Raw genomic sequence first — 18,709 nt, 5'->3', positions numbered from 1 at the left:
AATAATTTCATGATCCATGTGTTTCTGCGCCCCTCCTCCCCCCCCCCCCACCCCCGCTGTTTGCATTTGATAGTGGAACTCTTTAAGAATGTAAAGCCTTCACCAAGGGATCAACCTAGTGGCAACTCAGCAACTGAGACTTCCGGGTAGAGTGGATGAGATTGTTTATGACTGAAGAGCTTGTTTGGGAGCTTCTAAATCCACCCCTTCCCAGGCATCATGTGCCCAAAAAGCTGGCCTTGGCTGAGAGAACAGTGAGACTCTGGATGAGCCAGTCTAAGAGGAATATGCCTACTCTCTGTACAGAAAAGCACACAAAGCTTCATTCTCGTAGGGACCCAGGACAGCGGGCTCCTTAGATTCATTGAAGGGAGGGTGGCTTCAGAGGCAGAGTGAGACCTTAGAAGCAATTTATAGCAGCTTCCCACTCAGGGTCAGGATATAAAATCTACTCCTGTCTGACCTCCCCCACCCCATCCCATCTCGGACTTTATTTTCCTTTAAGAACCATATTAGCCTAAATAAATTCAAAGAACTTGAGTTTAAATCCCAGTTCTACTGCTTGTTTCTGGACGGTCTTGAGCAGCTCACCTAACGCCTGTAAGCTTGTTTCCTCAGTTTCGAATAAGGGAAAACGACAGTGCCTACCTCAAAGGATTGTATTGCCCTCCACCATAAGATAATGAACGCAAGAGAACTTTTTATGTACAGAGGGCTGTGGAAAAATCAATGGTTGTTATCATCTTCCATCTCTGACTCTGATAGGTGCCGTCCAGATTCCAACAGTGTCTTTCAGCCCCGAGGAGCTCAACACGACAGCCCTGGCTCAGTTTGGAGAATACATTCATAAAGGTCAGCCACAAACTGTGCACAAGGGGCAGGAGAGGTAGCGCTGGAGACACGGTGCTTTTACGAAGTGATAAAGAAGTTTAATTTGTGACTGACCACGGGCAACCTAATTTGTATGGGCCTCTTTTGACCAAAGTTTGTACACAGTGGGGAGCAATAGAAGGGAGAGTCCAGGACTTAGAGTGGACACAGAGTAGAGACTATAGATTTGCCCTTTGAAGAACCAAGGCACATAGCTGTTGGGTTGGAGTTTGAACTCTCCCAATCTTTGCCCTAAATATGTCAGTCAATACATATAATCTAATCAAAAGGTAGGACTAGGAATTCCTTCTCCCATAGTTGCCAGAACTATGCTCCATGCTCCTCCCACTCCTACCTCCATACACATACCTACAGCCCACACATGTGCACATCCCACCTACCCAAGCCCTACTCCAGATTCATTACTAACACGTTTCTGAGCTTCTAGGCAGTCGACAGCTTTGAACTATCACATCAGTCCTCTCCCCCTACCCCACTGCCCATGAGCTAAAGAAATATGGGTCAATGGAAAAAAGGAGACTTGGAGCTCCCCCTCCCCATAGAAAAAGCTCATGGAAAGTAGTGAGGCCACTTTCCTAAATCAAATAAAAAACAGCCCCCCTCAAGTCTCAGGCGGGAGGGGCTGGCAAAGGCACGGCAAGTAGCCCCCTCTCTAACACTCTGGGGACGGGTGGATCTGGGATCAATCCAGCAGGCTGAAAGTCTTCACTAAATAGGAGATAAAAATCAGGAAAGAAATGTACAGTAAGAGTAGACTAGGTAAGCTGGCTGACAAGAAAAAAGCATATTCTTTGTTTTTGTTTGGTTGGTTGGTTTTAGGTATCCACAGAGGTATATATGGATTCTTCCAACACAGCCCAGAGGGAGATCAAAGTTCTTTCTCCCATGTTTCTAAGGCCGCCTGTGTTAATACTTATCTATAACCAGAATAGTTGACCCTGGGAACACCCACACCTGCACACAAAATTGTGGTCATATGCTAGACAGAATCATCTTTTATCTCCATATAACACAAACATTAAAAGTATTATTTTGTAAAAGAAAACTATCTCTGATTTTTTAATATATATATAGTGGTCATGTTTGGTTCCAAGTAATTTGGATACTGGGGCCTATTATATTTAAAATTTAACACAGTCTTCATCTCCGTCATCCTGTAACGTGTATTTGTGACAACATTAGAGGTCAGACCAAGCCAGATATTGAGCTCTTATCTGTCATAAGGGTGGGGTCTTGATATGCAGGTTATTACACAGTAATAGCACATTATAATATAGGGAAGAGGTATTTCAGAGATTGGGCAAATCAGGAATCAGACTGGCTTTGTACCAGAAGGCTTCCTAAAGGAGGCTGCATGTTTTAAAGGGAAAAGAAAAAAGCAGGGAGAATCAAATGGTAGGAAAACCAAAAGCAACTGTTGAATCTGGCTTTCTCTCATTGCTTTTCATCTCTCTGCTTCTAGTCTTTCCTACTGTGTTCAAAACCAGCTTTATCCAGCATGAAGCTGTGGGAGAGTACAGCCACCTGTTCACTGTCCAAGGCTCGGACCCCAGCCTGCAGCCCTACATGCTCCTCGCTCACATTGATGTGGTGCCTGCCCCTGACGAAGGCTGGGACGTGCCCCCGTTCTCTGGGTTGGAGAGTGATGGCTTCATCTATGGTCGAGGCACACTGGACAACAAGAACTCTCTTATGGTCTTGAAACGCTATGTTCCCTCTGCCTTGGAGTCCTAAAGATTAACCCAGGAGGGGGGTGCTTGGCTAACCCCTGGGAGGCAGGAGGCTATGGTAGAAAGAACCTAGGCTTCAGGATACCTCGGTTCCAGTCATCAGTTTGTTACTTCCCTAGGCCCCGATTTCTCAAGTGTGAAATAGGGATTAGAGCAGATGATCCCCAGGTACCCTTTCAGCTCTGACACTGATAAATTTATGCTTTTCTCTAGGTGGTAAAAGTTTCATGCAGAGCTCTGCTTCCCTACATCCCATCCCCTGGGACCATTTTAATTTGTTCTCTCCAAAGAGAGTCTATCACATCCTAGTCCCATCAGCCCTATTGCCAGCAGCCAAATGTCTCTGATGCCCGTTGGTGCCACACCTTAGAGAATAAGCCTTTCTCCTCTTCCATTGTCCTTCTGTCCCCCAGGCAATCCTGCAGGCCTTGGAGCTTCTGCTGATCAGAAACTACATCCCCCGAAGATCTTTCTTCATCGCTCTGGGCCATGATGAGGAGGTAGAACCCCCTCATCCTATACCTATCTCTGGGTCCCCTATTGGGGGAGGGAGTATGCTTCGCCCTGGTCTGGTTTCCCCGGCTGCACTGTCTCCAGGATATGGCGTGGTAATTTGCCAACTTCTCTGTGTATCTGTCGCCAGAAATATCTAAGGACTTTGACCAAAATGCAGATGCCCGGGCTCTGTGCCATAGATCCGAATTTGTTGTTTTTTAAAGACTTTTTTTTTTTTTTTTGCGTTACGTGGGCCCCCCACTGCTGCGGCCTCTCCCGCTGCGCGGGCCCAGTGGCCACGGCCCACGGGCCCAGCCGCTCCGCGGCACGCGGATCCTCCCGGACCAGGACACAAACCCGCGCCCCCTGCAACGGCAGGCGGACCCTCAACCACTGCGCCACCAGGGAAGCCCAAGACTTTTTTTCTTAAGAGCAGTTTTAGGTTCACAGCAGAAATGAGAAGATACAGAGATTTCCCTTATTTGCACAAATGCACAGCCTCTGCCAATATCAACATCCCCCACCAGAGTGGTATGTTAGTTACAAATGATGAACCTACACATCATAATCACCCAAAGCTATAGTTTACATTAGGGTTCACTCTTGGTGTTGTACATTCTATGGGTTTGGAAAAATGTGTAATAACATATATGGTATCATTATGGTGTCATACATATTTTCACTGCCCTAAGAAGCCTCTGTGTTCTGCCAATTCATCCCTCTCTCCTTCCCCCAAACCCTGGCAACCACTGATCTTTTTACTGTCTCTATAATTTTGTCTTTTCTAGAATGTTATATAGTTGGAATTATACAGTATATAGTCTTTTCAGATTGGCTTCTTTCACTTAGTGATATGCATAGATCTGAATTTTTAACAGACTCCCTGGTAATACCTGAGGCAGGCACGTAATCCATCAGATACGCCTAGAGAAGGACTGGTGTGATGGGAAGAGAAATAACAGGGAGATCAACGAATGTGTTTTATTTCCAGTGATGCCACTTGCTTTGACCCTGGGCAAATCACTTCACGCTCTGGGTCCCAGTCTCTTCCCTTGTGAAATGAGGGGCATTGGGCCCTTCCAGCTCTGACACTCCAGGATTCTGTGAGGCAGGATTGTCAAGGGCCCTGCCCCCCAGGAAGAAGCCTGGGTGGGGAGGCTCTGGAGCCCCCAGCTATGCTGAATGGGTCTCTATGAGCTACCTCTGGAGGTCAGGCTGAGAAGGACTGTGGCTCTGGGTTCAATGTCTGCAGGTATCAGGGGTAAAGGGGGCTCAGAAGATCTCAGCCCTCCTACAGGCAAGGGGCATCCAGCTAGCCTTCATTGTGGATGAGGGGAGCTTCATCTTGGATGGTTTCATTCCCAACCTCCAGAAGCCCTTTGCCATGTGAGTAAAGCACCCCAGCCCCCAGCTTGGAAGGCGTTCTCACCCCATTAGAGTTGACCTCAGCCTGGTGTCTCTAGACCATGCGAAACAACTCTTTATTTTACTCCTCTTGCTTTAATCACCCCGATCTTCGACCAGGTCTGGGCTTCCCTTTCCCTTCCTCCTCTAGAGTACATTTTGTTAAGCAGCATGAAGCTGACCTCCTGGCCCACCAGACACTGCACAGATGGGCCTGGGGCCTATGGGATCATTCAGGGTGGGAGGAGGTCAGGAGGGCCCTCTCTGACCCTCTCCTACAGGGTTTCAGTCTCCGAGAAGGGTGCAATTGACCTCATGCTGCAAGTAAACATGACTCCAGGCCATTCTTCAGCTCCTCCAAAGGAAACAAGCATTGGCATCCTCGCAGCTGCTGTCAGCCGGTAAGCAATTCCTGGCCCTGCTCCCTTGCCAGACTCAGGCTGGAAGACCTGGCATTTTCCCACTTTGAGTGTGAGGAAGCTAAGCTTCTTGTCCTGAAGCTGGGCTGAGAAGCCGCCATGGGGGCTGCGGGAAGGACAGTGGGTTAGACATCAGAAGAGGATCTATCCATTATGGCAAGTAAGGGCCAGCAGGCAAAAGCTAGGTTAGGTAGCTGGAACAGTCCAAAGTCCAGGCCTGAAGTTAGAGCTCACAAGCTGGAAAAGAACTGTCTAAATTCTCCACCTGCCCTGGCAAGATAACTAAGGCAAATAAAGGCTGCTGGCTGTGGGTCCGGGTCTATAACAGCAGAGCTTACCTCTGGCCGGTTTTCTTGCAGAGTAGGAAGAGGAATTATATTCATTCATTTAAATATTTAACTATCTACCATGTTCAAGACTTTGTGCCCAGTGATGGGCATACAGACAGTCCCTTTCCTCTAGGAACTCAACAGTTAGCGAAAGAGACTGACAATTTGGCTGCAGTGTGGTAGGTGCAATGAGACTGGGGGTGCCTACCTTGGGCTTGGTAGACAGGGACAGCCCCACTTGTGCTTTGAGATCTTGGAACGGTTGGATTGGTGGAGGTGATGGGGAGGTGAGTGGGAGGCCTCCTGGCCAGGCCTGTTGAAACATCCTATCTCTCTCCTTCTCTTCAGACTCTGCTGGTCTTAGACTGAGTTGAGTGAGTCTTGAGAGCTCCATTTCTCTTCCAGACTGGAGCAGACACCAATGCCAAACATGTTTGGAGGCGGGCCGTTCAAGATGGCATTGCAGCAGCTGGCAAACGAGGTATGAGAAGGAATCTCGCAGACCCCTTGTCAGCTGTGGAAGAGGAAGAAAGGGTGGCGGAGAAGTTGCCTTTCGAGTAATAAAGGAGCCCTACTGCTGACCAGTGCTCTGCCCATTCTCCCCTGTTCCCAGCCTGTGGCTGAGCCCAAGATGTGGGGATCCAGCTTGTTCTTTGGGGCTCTTGGTGCTCAGGCTGAGAACCTGAGATCTAACACCGGGCAGCCTGAGGGAGCTGGTTCCCACTCATCCTTGAGGCTACTGCCAAGTGCCCTCAAGGCAGATCCAAAGTAGGGAGAGACGCAGGCCCCAGAACAGTGAGCCTGTTATGCTGACCCCTCTGAAATCCTGCTGACCTGCTGCTTTCCCTTTCAGTTCCCCTTCCCGACCAACATAGTCCTGAGCAACCTGTGGCTATTTCAGCCCCTTGTAAGCAGGTAAAGTTTTATCTTTCTGTCCCTCATATCCCCCACCCCAAACCTACCCACTTCCCAGTCCCCTCTCTTTGGCTTAACTGGGCCTGACGAACCATCCCTCAGCCACCAGACACTACATCTAATTCGTACATAGGACATCCCTCCTTGTCTTAAAGATCTCCAAGGTTCAGGAAAGGAGGTAGTCCAACAACCCATTCTTTCTTTCCATTGTACAATGTCTTACCTTAGTCCTTCTGCTTTAGGTTGATGGAGAGGAATTACATAACCAATGCACTGGTCAGGACCACCACGGCACTCACCATGTTCAATGCAGGGGTCAAGGTAACACCACCTGGTTCCTCCCACACACCCCTCCATCCCTTGGCTTTATCTCCTGGCTTCTCCTTCCTTCTCTGGTTACAATTTGAATAGTAGGAAGGCCCAGTGCTGAACTGTCCTGTGTCATCAGATGGGTAAGCCTCAAGAGCAAGCGTTCTAAGCTGACGTCTACAAACTCCGTGAAATTGCTGGACAAGTTTCATATATATGCATTTCAGGGGCCCCCTCAGGTTCTCTGGGTCTGTACCCCTTCAAAAAAACAACCATTATGCTGGTGTGAAGAGGCATTATTTGGGAGTTAATTCTTGTGACCTATACTCATTCAACATGTAATATATTAATTTAGCATTTTGGTCACATAGGCTTAAAGATTCCCAACCTCCCTACCACCTTTGTATTATTCTTCCTCATATTTTGGAAGATTTATTCACCTCACAAATTAATGAATGATGAATATATTTTCCCCTAGTGTTACCCTGAATTGAATGAGAGAAACTCACCTGCCATTTAAAAAATCTATAACATTTGTGATATACATAACACTTAAAATACATACACTGTCATTCCCCAAAATACAGTAAATATTGGGTGGCCTTTGCAAACGTAAATTCTATGAGGTTTACTTTTTTTTTGGCCACGCAGCGAGGCTTGTGGGATCCTAGTTCCCCGACCAGGGATCAAACCCCGGGCCCTCAGCAGTGAGAGCGCAGAGTCCTAACCACTGGACCACCAGGAAACGCCCGAGGTTTACATTTTATAGAAATAAGTTTCAGGTGAACCACTACTTTGATAATTTTTTTTCCAAGAACTACTTTTCAGCAAATTGGTCTACTTCCAGTTGGACCAGCCACTAAGGGGCTTGTCTGTTTGAACTAGCCACGCTAGCTCGCCTGGGCTGAGGCCTTTCTGAAATCTGGAAAGGAGTTAGACCATTCCAATTTCTACCAGTACCACCAGCACACATTCAAGGAGCACCATTCACCTAGAATACAGTGTGGCCTTGTGGAGCCCTGGTACTGTGCAGCCCGGGTTGAGTGTAAGTGAATGGTGCCTCAGAATTCACTCCTGACGTAACTGTGTGTGTCAGCCAGGCCCGAGTGTGTCTGGCGTGTCAGCCAGGCCCGAGCTGGCTTCACCAGCTGCCTAGAGAGTTCACCAAAATAACAGTACTGTGTCCTTGCATTTGAATGGTGTTTTTATCTGTCCAGAATACTTTCACATTTGTTATTCCATTTGGTCCTCCTCACAGAGGATTATTGCCCCAATTGCCAATTGAAAGACAGAGACACAAAGAGGTTGTCATTATTCAAAATCACATGGCTAATTTATAACAGCCAGTTCTCCTGTCCCTAGCCTGGTGTTTTTTTTGCACGATACCAGTTCAAAGAAAGATAGGCAATTGGGGAATCTGTTCTCTCGCGGGCTCTGGGGAAAAATTCCCTCCATAGCTCAACTCTCTTCTCCAATTAGTCTTGGATTTTTCCTGGTCAAACAGAGAACAGAGTCAAATTTTGCAGCTGGATGTGGGAAATCACCATCACCGTCACCACCACCATTATCATGATCAACCCCCTGAGAGCCATGATGGGGCCTCAGATGCTCTGGGTGCCCTATCCTGAGTAAGGACTAACGCTGACCGCTGCAGAAATGTCCTGGGTGCCCTGGGAAAGAGCACACACAGAAGACTGCCTGTGGCACTGCATGGGGCCAAAGCAGAGGTGTCCGTGCACTCCCAGAGAAAGCAGTCTTTCTCTGAGCATCTCTCTGTGACCCCCTCCAGGACCAAGAAGCATGAAAGTCTGGCCTGAAGCAGAGACACACCTCTAGCGTTGAACACATGTCAAGGGCCCAGAGAAGACAGGGGCTGACTGAAAAAATTAAGCCTTGGATTTTTCAATCAAATCAGCTTCCTCTCCCCTTGCAGGTGGTAGTTGGCACTTCCTGGGCAGGGGTCAGGTGTGGGGGGCTTGAAGTCGGCTCAGCCAGGATTTGTGGGTCTCTCTCTAGGTGAATGTCATCCCCCCTGTGGCCCAGGCCACCGTCAACTTCCGAATTCACCCTGCACAGACAGTCCAGGAGGTACGTACCATGTGTTCCTGACAACTGAGTCAGCATCAGTGAGATGTGTCTGTCGGGACTGCGGTGGAGCTGCAATCCCAGGGCTGGCCCAGGCTCTCATTTGTTCAATGATTTTTCAAAGGCTTCCTATGTGCCAGGTGCTTGGCTGGGATAGGAGATCTCTGGCTTGGGGGAACTTGGAGTCTGGGGATGGGAGATGAATGATAATAATAAGTGACAAATAGGAAATGATAACAATAGTAGCAAACACAGGCAGTGAACTTTCTGTGCTCTTGGCACTGTTCTCAGGTAGACATGTACTCATTTAATCCCTACAACCACTCTATGAAGTAGGAAATATATTATCCTCATTTAACAGGGAAAACAGAGGCACAGATAAACAGAGGAGGTAAATAACATGCCCAGGATTATACATCCAGCACTAGTTCCGGAGTCTGTGCTTTTAGCCACTACACTATACTTGGATTATAACAAATAGGGCTGAACAAATTACCACAGGACCAGTGCACAGAAGGGGGCTGATGCTACCTCTGAGGATCAAGAAAGTCTTTTGTGATCACTAGAAATTTGAACTGGGACTTAAAGACAAATAGGACTTTGCTAGAAGTAAGACATTCAGAATTCAAATAAAGTCTAAAGAGTTGGATAACTTGGGGGAGAAGTAATGGAAGATTAAAATGGAGTTGTAGTTTGGGGATCAGGGCCTTGTATGCCATGCCGAGGAGTTTGGGCTCTAATCTGTGGACAAAAGGGAACTGTCAGAGGTCTTCAAACAGGGCTGTGATAGACTCAGATTCTTTTTTAGGGAGACAGTGCTAGTGGTGATGCTGAGGAAGCCCTGGAGTAAGAAGAAACAGTTAAGCTGTTACAACATCTCAGGCAGTGGGTATAGAGGTTTGAACTAAGGCTGTGGTCATGGGGTGAAGAAGGTACCCACCAGAGGTGGGTGTGAGAGTTGGGTTCAGCAGGTCGCTGTGTGTAATGGATGTGGGGTGAGTGAAAGACAGGATGGCCCCACGGTTTTAAACCTGGGTAGTTGGCCAGGTGCTGATGCCTTTAACCAAGATTGGGAATTCAGGAAGAAGAGCAAGTTCACAGAGAAATAAAAGGGTTTAGAAATTTGAGAAGCTTCTAATATATTAATAGGCAAGTATAAATACCTCAGATCTAGAGAAAGAATGAACTAGAGATAGAGGCTGGAGTATTATTAATTGAAACCTCTACAGCCAATAAAATCCCGCGGGAAGGGTGTGTGAAGTCTGGAGAGAAGAGGGTTGCGGACAGTGCCTTGCAATGTTCTGCTATGAATATCAATTTTAAAATTATAAAAATGAATGTATAATTGCAAACCATGATGAGTGCTATGAGGAAAGGGGGCCGGGTGCTATCACAGAATATAACAAGGAACCAGACCTTGTCTGTGGGGTCAGGCAAGGCTTCCCTAAGGATGTGATATTTGAACTGAAAGCTAAAGGGTGAAAAGAAATACACAGAATGTTTGACATCTGTAGGAAAGGCTAGCTTATTTAAACATCAGGTTGAGCTAAAAAGAATTTCGAAGGTAAATCTGATCCTTCTGAAAAGGATCAAAAAAAGCAACCTAACAACTGTCAGATGAATAATATGTTCCAGGATTAAGCAAGGTAAGGGTCAGGTCATCGAGGGTCTGCCACATTTAGACTTCTGTGGTCCTTTCTCCCTGGGGCCTTCCCTACAGAGGATGTTGTGTGTCCTCACACAGGGCGGGAGGCACACCCCTCATTGCAGGGGTTGGGGGGATGAGTTGACAGCCAGCCCAGAGTCACCCAGCATTGGCAGGGATCTGGGACAGTGTAAGCCCTGGGCTCTGCTGCTTTTCATCCAGTGCCAACCTTTGTCCTCTCCCTGGGGACTCATGGGACCAGGAAATCACTGAATTCCCCTCACTGAGCTTCTTTCCACCAGTTTTTTTTCCATCCTCATTCCAACTCCATGCCCTTTCCACGGGCTGTTTTCCACCAGCTGGGGCTTTCATCTCCCCAGGTTCTGGCACTCTTCCCTCCTCTCCAGTCCCCTGCCACAGTGGCCTTCCTTCCCGGCCTATCTCGTGAAATCTCCGGAATCCTTAGGCCCATCCTGCTCACCTGCCCCAGGGAGGAATGCAAAGCCCCTGTCATCCCAAAAGCACGCAGCACCTCTTTGTCCTGGTCACTCCTCTCCCTCGTGCCCCATTCCATGCATCAGGGACACTCCCTGCTGGTCTGAGGGCCGAGGGTGCAGAGCCTTGTGCTGGATCCGATGGAAACGTAAATGGCTCCCAGAGCCCTCTTCCTCCATCTTTAGCTGGTCTCTCCCATGTCGTGGATGTAGATAGGTCTCCGGCACCCATCTGTGTGGAACAAGCGCCTTCAGAAATGTAACAGGCTTCCATGTGGAAAGGAAAGTTTGTTCTGCATGGGCCTCAGGGAGTAGAAATAAGGCCACTGGGAGATACTTCAGGGAGCCCCCACTTAAAGGAGAGTTTTGGAGTATGGCATCTTGGATGGTAATGAGCTTCTCAGAGGCTGGATGTCCACCTATCTAGAGTGTTTTACAGAAAATTCCTTTCTTCCTTCACTGATTCATTCACCAAGTGTTTATTGAGTGGCCACTATGGGCTAGACATTCTTCCAAGCACTTGGGAAAATGGCGAACAAGCCAAGATTCCCATTCTAAAGGGGCTTAGGTGCTAGTGGGTAGAGACAGCAGTAAGCAAGCGATCAAACTGAAGCCCAAGAAGGAGCAAAGACCTGGGGGCAGCATTCAGGTAGCAAGAGCACAGGCCTCTAATCTCAACAGAGATGAAATCCTGCTGATGTGTCTTGTACTATTTTATCCTGTGGACTCTACAGAATATTTAAAAAATAAATAAAAAGAGGTGGGGGGGAGGTTAGATGCTACAGGAAGCCATATCTCAGTTCATTATTAGGAAGACATTCATAACAGGTTGTTCAAAGGTGGAATATATTAAAACACATGACGGTGAGCTTTCCACCCCTGGAAATATTCAAGGACAAGCTGATGACAGCCTGTCACAGACGATCTAATGAACAGCCTTTCAGTAGGATAGAAGCTGGTCTTGCTAACTCTAAAAGACCTTACCAATTTTAAGTACACATTGTCCTTGCCTTCAACGAATTTATCATTCACTTGAGAGGAAAATACAGCTTCGCATAAAATAGAAAAGAGCTCAGAGAAATGAGGGATCAATGTGCTCTACAGTGACCCTTGAGGTCCCTCTTACCATTGATGAGTCCCTTCTCTTAGTCCCATCCTTGTGCCTCTGATTATTGCCCAGGGTGGTCCCTCCATTCTAAACAGGCAAATAACAGCTACCATACATGGAGTGCCAGGAACCAGCCTAAGCACGTTACATATATTCCGGTAGTGGTAACAACCACCTTACCAGGTAGGTGCTACTATTATCCTCCTGTTAACAGATGAGCAAGCTGAGGCACAGAGGTTAAGCAGCTTGCCGAACATCACACAGCAGTAAGTGGCTGCCTGTGGCACAAAGTTCGGTGTTACTCCTCAGTTTTTGTACATGCCCCTCTCCATGCTCAGACTGCCTCTTGCCTCTTCTCCATCAGTTTCGTATCCTTCCTTCAAATTCTGGCTCAAAATTCATACCACAAAGGAATCCATCTTAAATGCACACCACGCTCTTGCTGGCTCTGCTCCACGCCACCTCAACCCGTAGGTACTTTGGAAGCAGTAAAGCAGCATCCCGGTGAAGTCAGACCACGTTCAGATACCCAGCCCAGCAATACCAACTGGATAAACCTTGGGCAAAAGCTCCTTAATGAGACAACTCCCATTGTTACTTTTATGGGTTCACATCTTTTAAAATGTGTGTATCCAACGTTCATTGCATGCCTTTTATGTTCTTCGTACTAGAAATACAAAAATGAGGTGTTTGGGTCAGGACCTATCCTAACAGCTGGTGGGAAACCTGGGCTCTTGTGCTCATTGAGGGTGGTCCAATCTGTGTGCCGTCTTCAATTTCTGGAGGCAGGAACCTTAAAGTGAGTTGGGACAGGGAGCAGCAGACACTTCTGGGGATGACTTCAGGAACCTTTCCAGTGGGTCAAGAATATATCCAGACTATATATTAATTCTTGTAGCAGAGTATTAGGGACATAAGTGCTAGAGTGAAAATAAGCTCTGACAAGTGAATTGGCTCCTACCCCTAATCCAACAGCAGGGAATTTGGTTTGCTTTAAATGGTGGTTTCAAAGCCAGAAGTAGGAACCCTCATTTTCTTCCCAGACTCAGCTCATAGCATGCTTCTAGGGGACACTGACCTAAAAGTGGTCTTCTTGAGATAATGCCCCCAAGCTGTGAGACAGACACTCCCCTTTCTAGGGCAGAGACAGTTCTAAAACAACTGCTGATCAGATGGGTTGAGACTACTGCTGGGACTTTCCCTGGGTGGCTGAGTGGGCTTGGGGGGCCACCCTAAGTCAGCTTCCTGGTCCATTCCCACATGGCTCCACGGGACCTGATCCTCAGGGTCTGGTCTACATCCTGCCTGGGACCAGGACTTTTGCTGAGTTCAGCTCTAGTTATTTCAGACTGAATTTTCTAGAAGCTTCCTCAGGTTCCTTCCTGAGGAAAGGAGGCACAGAGGGAAAACTTGAATACCAGTCCCCCAACTCCTGACTTCTTGTCTGTTGAGCTCATCTTCCTGGCTCCAGTGCAGTCGGTTTCAAAGAGGAAGCAGGGATGCCCAGAGAGAAGAAAGAAAGAAAGTATATGACCCTGTCACCATCCGTCAGAGACTCTCCCTGGCTGAAGTGAGGTCATCACATCTATCCCCCTGTCTCGAGATGGTTGAAATTTCCACTGTGCTGTCTCTTCTACATTTTCACCCAGCCCATGGTTCTCAACCCAAGGGAAAGGACCCAATTTCCTGATTTTCCAATCCCCCACCTGCCTCGTGGCTGTTAAGGCAACCTCCCAAACATTTAACCTAAATCTACCATGCTGTAGATTTCCAGGAAAACCAGCCCTTCTATCTCCTACAACCAGTCGGCTGAAATTGAGGTCCCAGTGCCAAAATGAGTCTCCTCTGTAAACTCCAGGGCTCTGCCTTGCTGGAGAGAAATCAAGACTGTTTAAATTCATACAGTACTTGGATAGCAGATTAATAAATCGAACTCCCTTTGTTTCCTCCCTCAAGGTCCTAAAACTAGCCAAGGACATTGTGGCTGATGACCGGATCCAGTTCCACGTGTTGAATGCCTTTGACCCCCTGCCTGTCAGCCCCTCTGATGATCAGGCCTTGGGCTACCAGCTGCTCCGCCAGACCATACAGTCTGTCTTCCCGGAAGTCAACATTGTTGCCCCAGGTAATGACTTCATCAGCTGTGGCTGGGGGGAGGGGGAGCTGGAACTGTATCCTGTCTAATATCCACTGCCCCACCCCCACCCCAGCTGTTCAGCCTGGAAACAGCTGGCTGCTTCCTCTCCTGATGGGACTGGAGCTGTATTTTCCCCTCTGAGTAGAAGTGAAAAAGCAAACAGGAAAGGATCAGAAACAATAAATTAGGTCAGCCAAGCCTGGGTCCTTGCTTAACCTAGGCCAGCCAGTCTGGCATGGAGGAGAGGATCGGCTCCGACTCCCCCTCCTCTGGAGGAGCCCCAGAGGGGGCCAGGTTCCCCATCTGGTTCTGATCCATTCTAGGATAGCAGTTCAGCAACAGAGCTCAAAATCCGCAGCCCAGAAACTCCTCCTGGCTGTACCATCTGAATTAACCTCCTTCACCTCTCCCAGTAGCAGCGCCGCTACACCCCTTTCCCAGTCTTCTGACGTACCTTCCAAGTCTATGCTGTATAGACGGTGGTTCTCAAATTTAACAGGAGAAGAGGATCACCTAGGGAATTTATTAAAATGCAGATTACCTGGACCCACTCCCAAGGATTCAGGTTAACCAGCTCTGGAGAGGACCCTGGAATCTGCCTTTTTAACAAATACTCCAGGGGATTCTGACACTGGAATGATGACTGACCACAGTTTGAGAATCTGTGGTCTGTGATGTGAGGAAGAGATGCTCTGATGTGAAGACCTGTGTTCACTTTCCTTTTATCTAGCTTTAATCATGGATTCTCTCATTTTCTAAGCTAATATTAATACTTAGGACCTGCCCCTGTGCTAGGCATGGGCCCTTAAAGAGATTACAGTGAAATTCTGCACCCATAAGCTCCTCGGGTGTGGGGAAAAAGAGCAGCCTTGTTTTTTAATCAACTTAAATCAGATCCACTCCTCAGAAATTCAACCTCAGACATTATTGAAGCCTCCAAGCACCACCACCACCACCTGAATCAGGCCCTTGGGGTCTTATGCGACAGCATAGCATCAGGATCCCTTAGTCTGTGGTCATCGGTCCTTGTGGTTGCCTCTGAGACATCCATTATCCTGGCCACAAGGTCACTTCAGGTTGCAGATTTCCTCGGATTCCCTGGCCTGTCCAGGGGGTGAGATCTTTGACTCTAGACCCAAGAACATACCCTGAATGTACCCTCTGAGATTTGCCACCTGCTTGGACTCCTGCCACAGAGCGGGGCCTGGGTCCCCACCACCTAGGAACCCTCGCTTGCACACTCCCAGATTCTCCTCTCTTGGCCCTCAAAGGCTCCCTATCTTACCCTCTCCTTTCTGGGGCACCTGCCATAATCCCATCAACAGAGTTGGGCTTTTACAGAATAAAGATAGGCAGGCATCAACTGGCAGAAATCCCCAAAGCCAGGAATTGTGAAGGGGCTGATTATCCATTTAAAACCAGGAGTGAAAAGTAGAACAAAACACAAATTACCATCGCAGATCATCCCACCACACTTTAACTGATGTTCCAGGGGGTCTTTCTTTAAAGAACACTCCTACTGGGGAATGGGGTGACCTGCTACCTTCAGGAGAGGGGGACACTAGAGAGTATCCTGGGACTTTCCAAACCTGAAGTTTGACTCTAGGAAGACAGAGTCATCCTTCAGAGGACAAGAATAATAGGAAATTATGTTCTACTTGAAGAAGATTGCATTTTATAGCAGTAAAATTCCCCCAGAGAGTGTTTATTTCTGACCTGGGTGATATACAAGAAAACTCAGGCAATAAGGAAGATGTACTTAGATTTCTGGATATCTAGATTTCTAGAGTAACCTGGCTATGGGTATGAAATGATGCTGTTGGCCTCCATGGTCATCACGGAGAGAGGGCACTTTGGACCATTCAAGGGATGTCTCATGAATGCCTTTGGGAAGATAGCCCATGTTCCTGGCTGAAGTGGTGTTTTAGAAAGGTTTTGAGAATGGGTAGCCTGAAGGACAAAAATTCATAGTCTCAGCCTTCCAAGGAAGGGCCAGACATCTTCTGTGGTGACACAGGGGTCCCAGTTTCCCAGGTAGCCCACCTGCCACCACTTCCCTGGCTTGGCTGCTCACATAAAGCCCCATTCCTCTTGATTCTTCCTTTCTAGGTACTTGTATTGGCAACACAGACAGCAGACACTATACGAACTTTACCACTGGCATCTACCGGTTCAACCCCATCTACCTGCAGCCTCAGAGCTTCAGCAGGTGAGTGAATGGAACAGGTTTGGACAGCTTGGTGGAGAGAGGAGATACATCTGACCTGTCCCTTTCCCACACCGTTCTTCTGACAGTCCACAGAATGGGAGAAACCCAGGGTTTGCACAAACTAAAATAAAGATATTATGGAACCCAACTGGCCAATTTTCCTGAGCACCAGTCTTGCCACTCCCCAGAATGAGTGGGAATTGGTGACTGTTTTCAGGGATGGAGATAATCAGATGACCGGAGAGAACCTGGAAGAATTAGGACCCTTGAGCGCTAATCCCACCTCTTCCTCCCTTTGAGAGAGTGCTTCCCCTCTGGATCTCATTTTCTCCCCCAAGAGGGGGTACTCCAGAGTTCTCAATTTCCAGTCAGTGAAATGCAGACACATTTGAGGTCAAAGGTGGGCTTGTGCTTTGAATTCTCAAAAGAAAGCACAGTGTAGGAGTCTGAGACCTACGCACTAATTTCAACTACTGCATGTGAATTACTACTTTGTGGGTTCTTCAGCAAATTTTTAGTCCTGGGGTATGGGGGGATGATTGCCATTTACCTCTCTGCTCTTTACCATATCCAGCTCCCATTTCCTCATCATAAGTCAGTTACCAATAAAACAAAAATATTTCAATATGAGCTTAAGAACAGATTTCATGGGGGGGTGTTCATTTTTTAATGGGGGTAGGGGAAGGTAGCTATTCTTTATTTCCTTTCATCTTTGAGGTTACATGTGTGGTTATGTTGTGTTGTGTTGAGGCAGGTTGTGGGCATCGGATCTGGAGGTGAAGTTCTAGGTGAAGTAGAGAAGCCATAGGTACCCTGGGCAATTGCCCTCCCTATCCACTTGTGCCCCTAGTAATGTGGGGTGGGGGATGGCTGGCTTAGAGATAAGTCTAGCTGGAATTCTGGCCTTAGAATTAAAAGATAACTTTCCCTCAGAGGAGAAATTATCAAATGGATTCCAGAGCAGGAGATGATTTGCAGTCCCCAGGAGTTTATTATTATCTGCCCCCACTGTTCTTCGCCATGGACACGGATCCTGGAGAGATGACCAACATGTCATATGAAACCTCGCTTCCTACAAAGGGCTGCTCCCACCTTGCCCATTTCCTACCCCTGGACAGTCAAAGGCCAATGGCTTCAGGGGATGTAGGGTGGGGAGTGCTCTGTAATAACACTTGTACTAGAGCAATGGACTCTCCCGCCCAAATCTCTTTCCCTCAGCATCCACGGAATCAATGAGAAAATCTCAGTCCAAGCCTACGAGACCCAGGTGAAGTTCATTTTCGAGTTCCTCCAGAATGCTGACGCAGACCCAAGGCCAGTTCCTCACCTGCACGAACTGTGAGGTCGGGGAGCCAGCTGGATCAGGGATGGCTGATGCTGGGCCAGGACTAACCCAAGGGGGAAGCCAGTGTTGATGAAACTTTGGGTCAAAGTCACATTATACTGACCTCACCCACCTGCCTTGCTCACTCCTAAACTCACTCAACACTCAAGAACAAGGCCAGGGAGAAGGGGAAGGCCAGCAGGAGCCCGGCTTCTCCCTTCCTCCCGGCAACTCCATCCCTCAGCCAACCGGCATTTACTGCCTTCTTGTCACTACCTTAGAAGGTATCTGGCCTGTCTGTCTCACGCTGGTGATTTAACTGCTCCTTGTTAAGTCCTGACTGAACAAATGCAGATTTGAAAAATATCAACCAGATTTGACCTTCTACAAGTGTTTAATTTAGGGCACGCTTGTTGGGCTGCCTTTTCCATGGCCTATATATTTCTTCTTGCTATAATTTCCTTTCCTCCCCCAGCCCCCGCCCCGTCATCTTGGATTGTTTACCTGGCTCTTCATCTCTCCTCTCCTGCCCCTGCATCCCTCCCCTTATCCTCCCTTTTATTCTACCCCTGGAGGAAGACTTAGTCAAACTATGATACTCCCATAATTGCCACAACAATTGGTCAAATAAAATGGTCTATGCTGCATCAGCTGGGGGGTAAAACAGAGGCAGGGGGCTTTGGAGGAACCCCAGACCTCCTGGTTCTGGAGGCTGGAGCCTGGAGAAGAAAGCCTCTGTCCTCGGGCTCCTCCAAAGGGCTCCCTGGGCTTTGCTCCCTCCCCTGCCCTGTTCCTGCCACCTGCTGCTGCTGTCCCACCCCAGGAGGCACTAATCTGTGGAAACATTTCCCTTGCACATCCCACGGGCTGAGCTCCCAGGAGAAGGGCAGCCTCTCTCTGGAGCCCAGGACCAGCAGGACGCTGGCATCATGTCCTAATTCAGACTTATCAAAGAGAAGTGGAGGACATGGGGTGGGGGGGCTGCCTGGAGGGGCTCTGCTCTGGCTGGTGGGGCAGGGGGAGGGGCGAGCTGCCCTCCATTAGGGGACTGCAGAGCTCCTGTCTTTTTTCTCTGGAATCTAAGCCTGAGCGTATTGGAATCTGCTCAGTAGCTGTTAGGTGGGGAGCATTGAAAGGCAGCATTTCTTGGCTCAAGGCTGGGAGCTGTGCTTTGTGGATCACAAGGGAGTCAAGGTCATGGAGGGAGACACAGAG

At 48.1% G+C, this 18,709-nt stretch overlaps 1 protein-coding gene across 5 annotated transcripts in view; it reads left to right on the top strand.

Annotated features, from left to right (window-relative positions):
* The window catches only part of PM20D1 (peptidase M20 domain containing 1), a 32,218-nt gene that overhangs the window by 2,115 nt on the left and 11,394 nt on the right, over positions 1-18,709 (top strand). For 2 of the 5 annotated variants that reach the window (XM_019918494.3, XM_073802283.1), the window contains exons 2-12: positions 766-852; positions 2,354-2,586; positions 3,035-3,121; positions 4,369-4,502; positions 4,802-4,921; positions 5,674-5,749; positions 6,122-6,183; positions 6,426-6,504; positions 8,509-8,580; positions 13,781-13,949; positions 16,071-16,170. In XM_019918494.3, coding sequence (XP_019774053.2) covers positions 766-852; positions 2,354-2,586; positions 3,035-3,121; positions 4,369-4,502; positions 4,802-4,921; positions 5,674-5,749; positions 6,122-6,183; positions 6,426-6,504; positions 8,509-8,580; positions 13,781-13,949; positions 16,071-16,170 — 1,219 coding nt within the window. Of the gene's footprint in view, positions 1-765; positions 853-2,353; positions 2,587-3,034; positions 3,122-4,368; positions 4,503-4,801; positions 4,922-5,673; positions 5,750-6,121; positions 6,184-6,425; positions 6,505-8,508; positions 8,581-13,780; positions 13,950-16,070; positions 16,171-17,388; positions 17,870-18,709 lie in introns of those variants that run through there. The other 3 variants (XM_073802279.1, XM_019918493.3, XM_073802286.1) reach the window with 3 other exon arrangements.

Source organism: Tursiops truncatus, chromosome 1 (assembly GCF_011762595.2).
Source record: "Tursiops truncatus isolate mTurTru1 chromosome 1, mTurTru1.mat.Y, whole genome shotgun sequence".
Taxonomy (NCBI): Eukaryota; Metazoa; Chordata; class Mammalia; order Artiodactyla; family Delphinidae; genus Tursiops; species Tursiops truncatus.
This window is presented reverse-complemented; position numbering and strand designations above follow the sequence as displayed.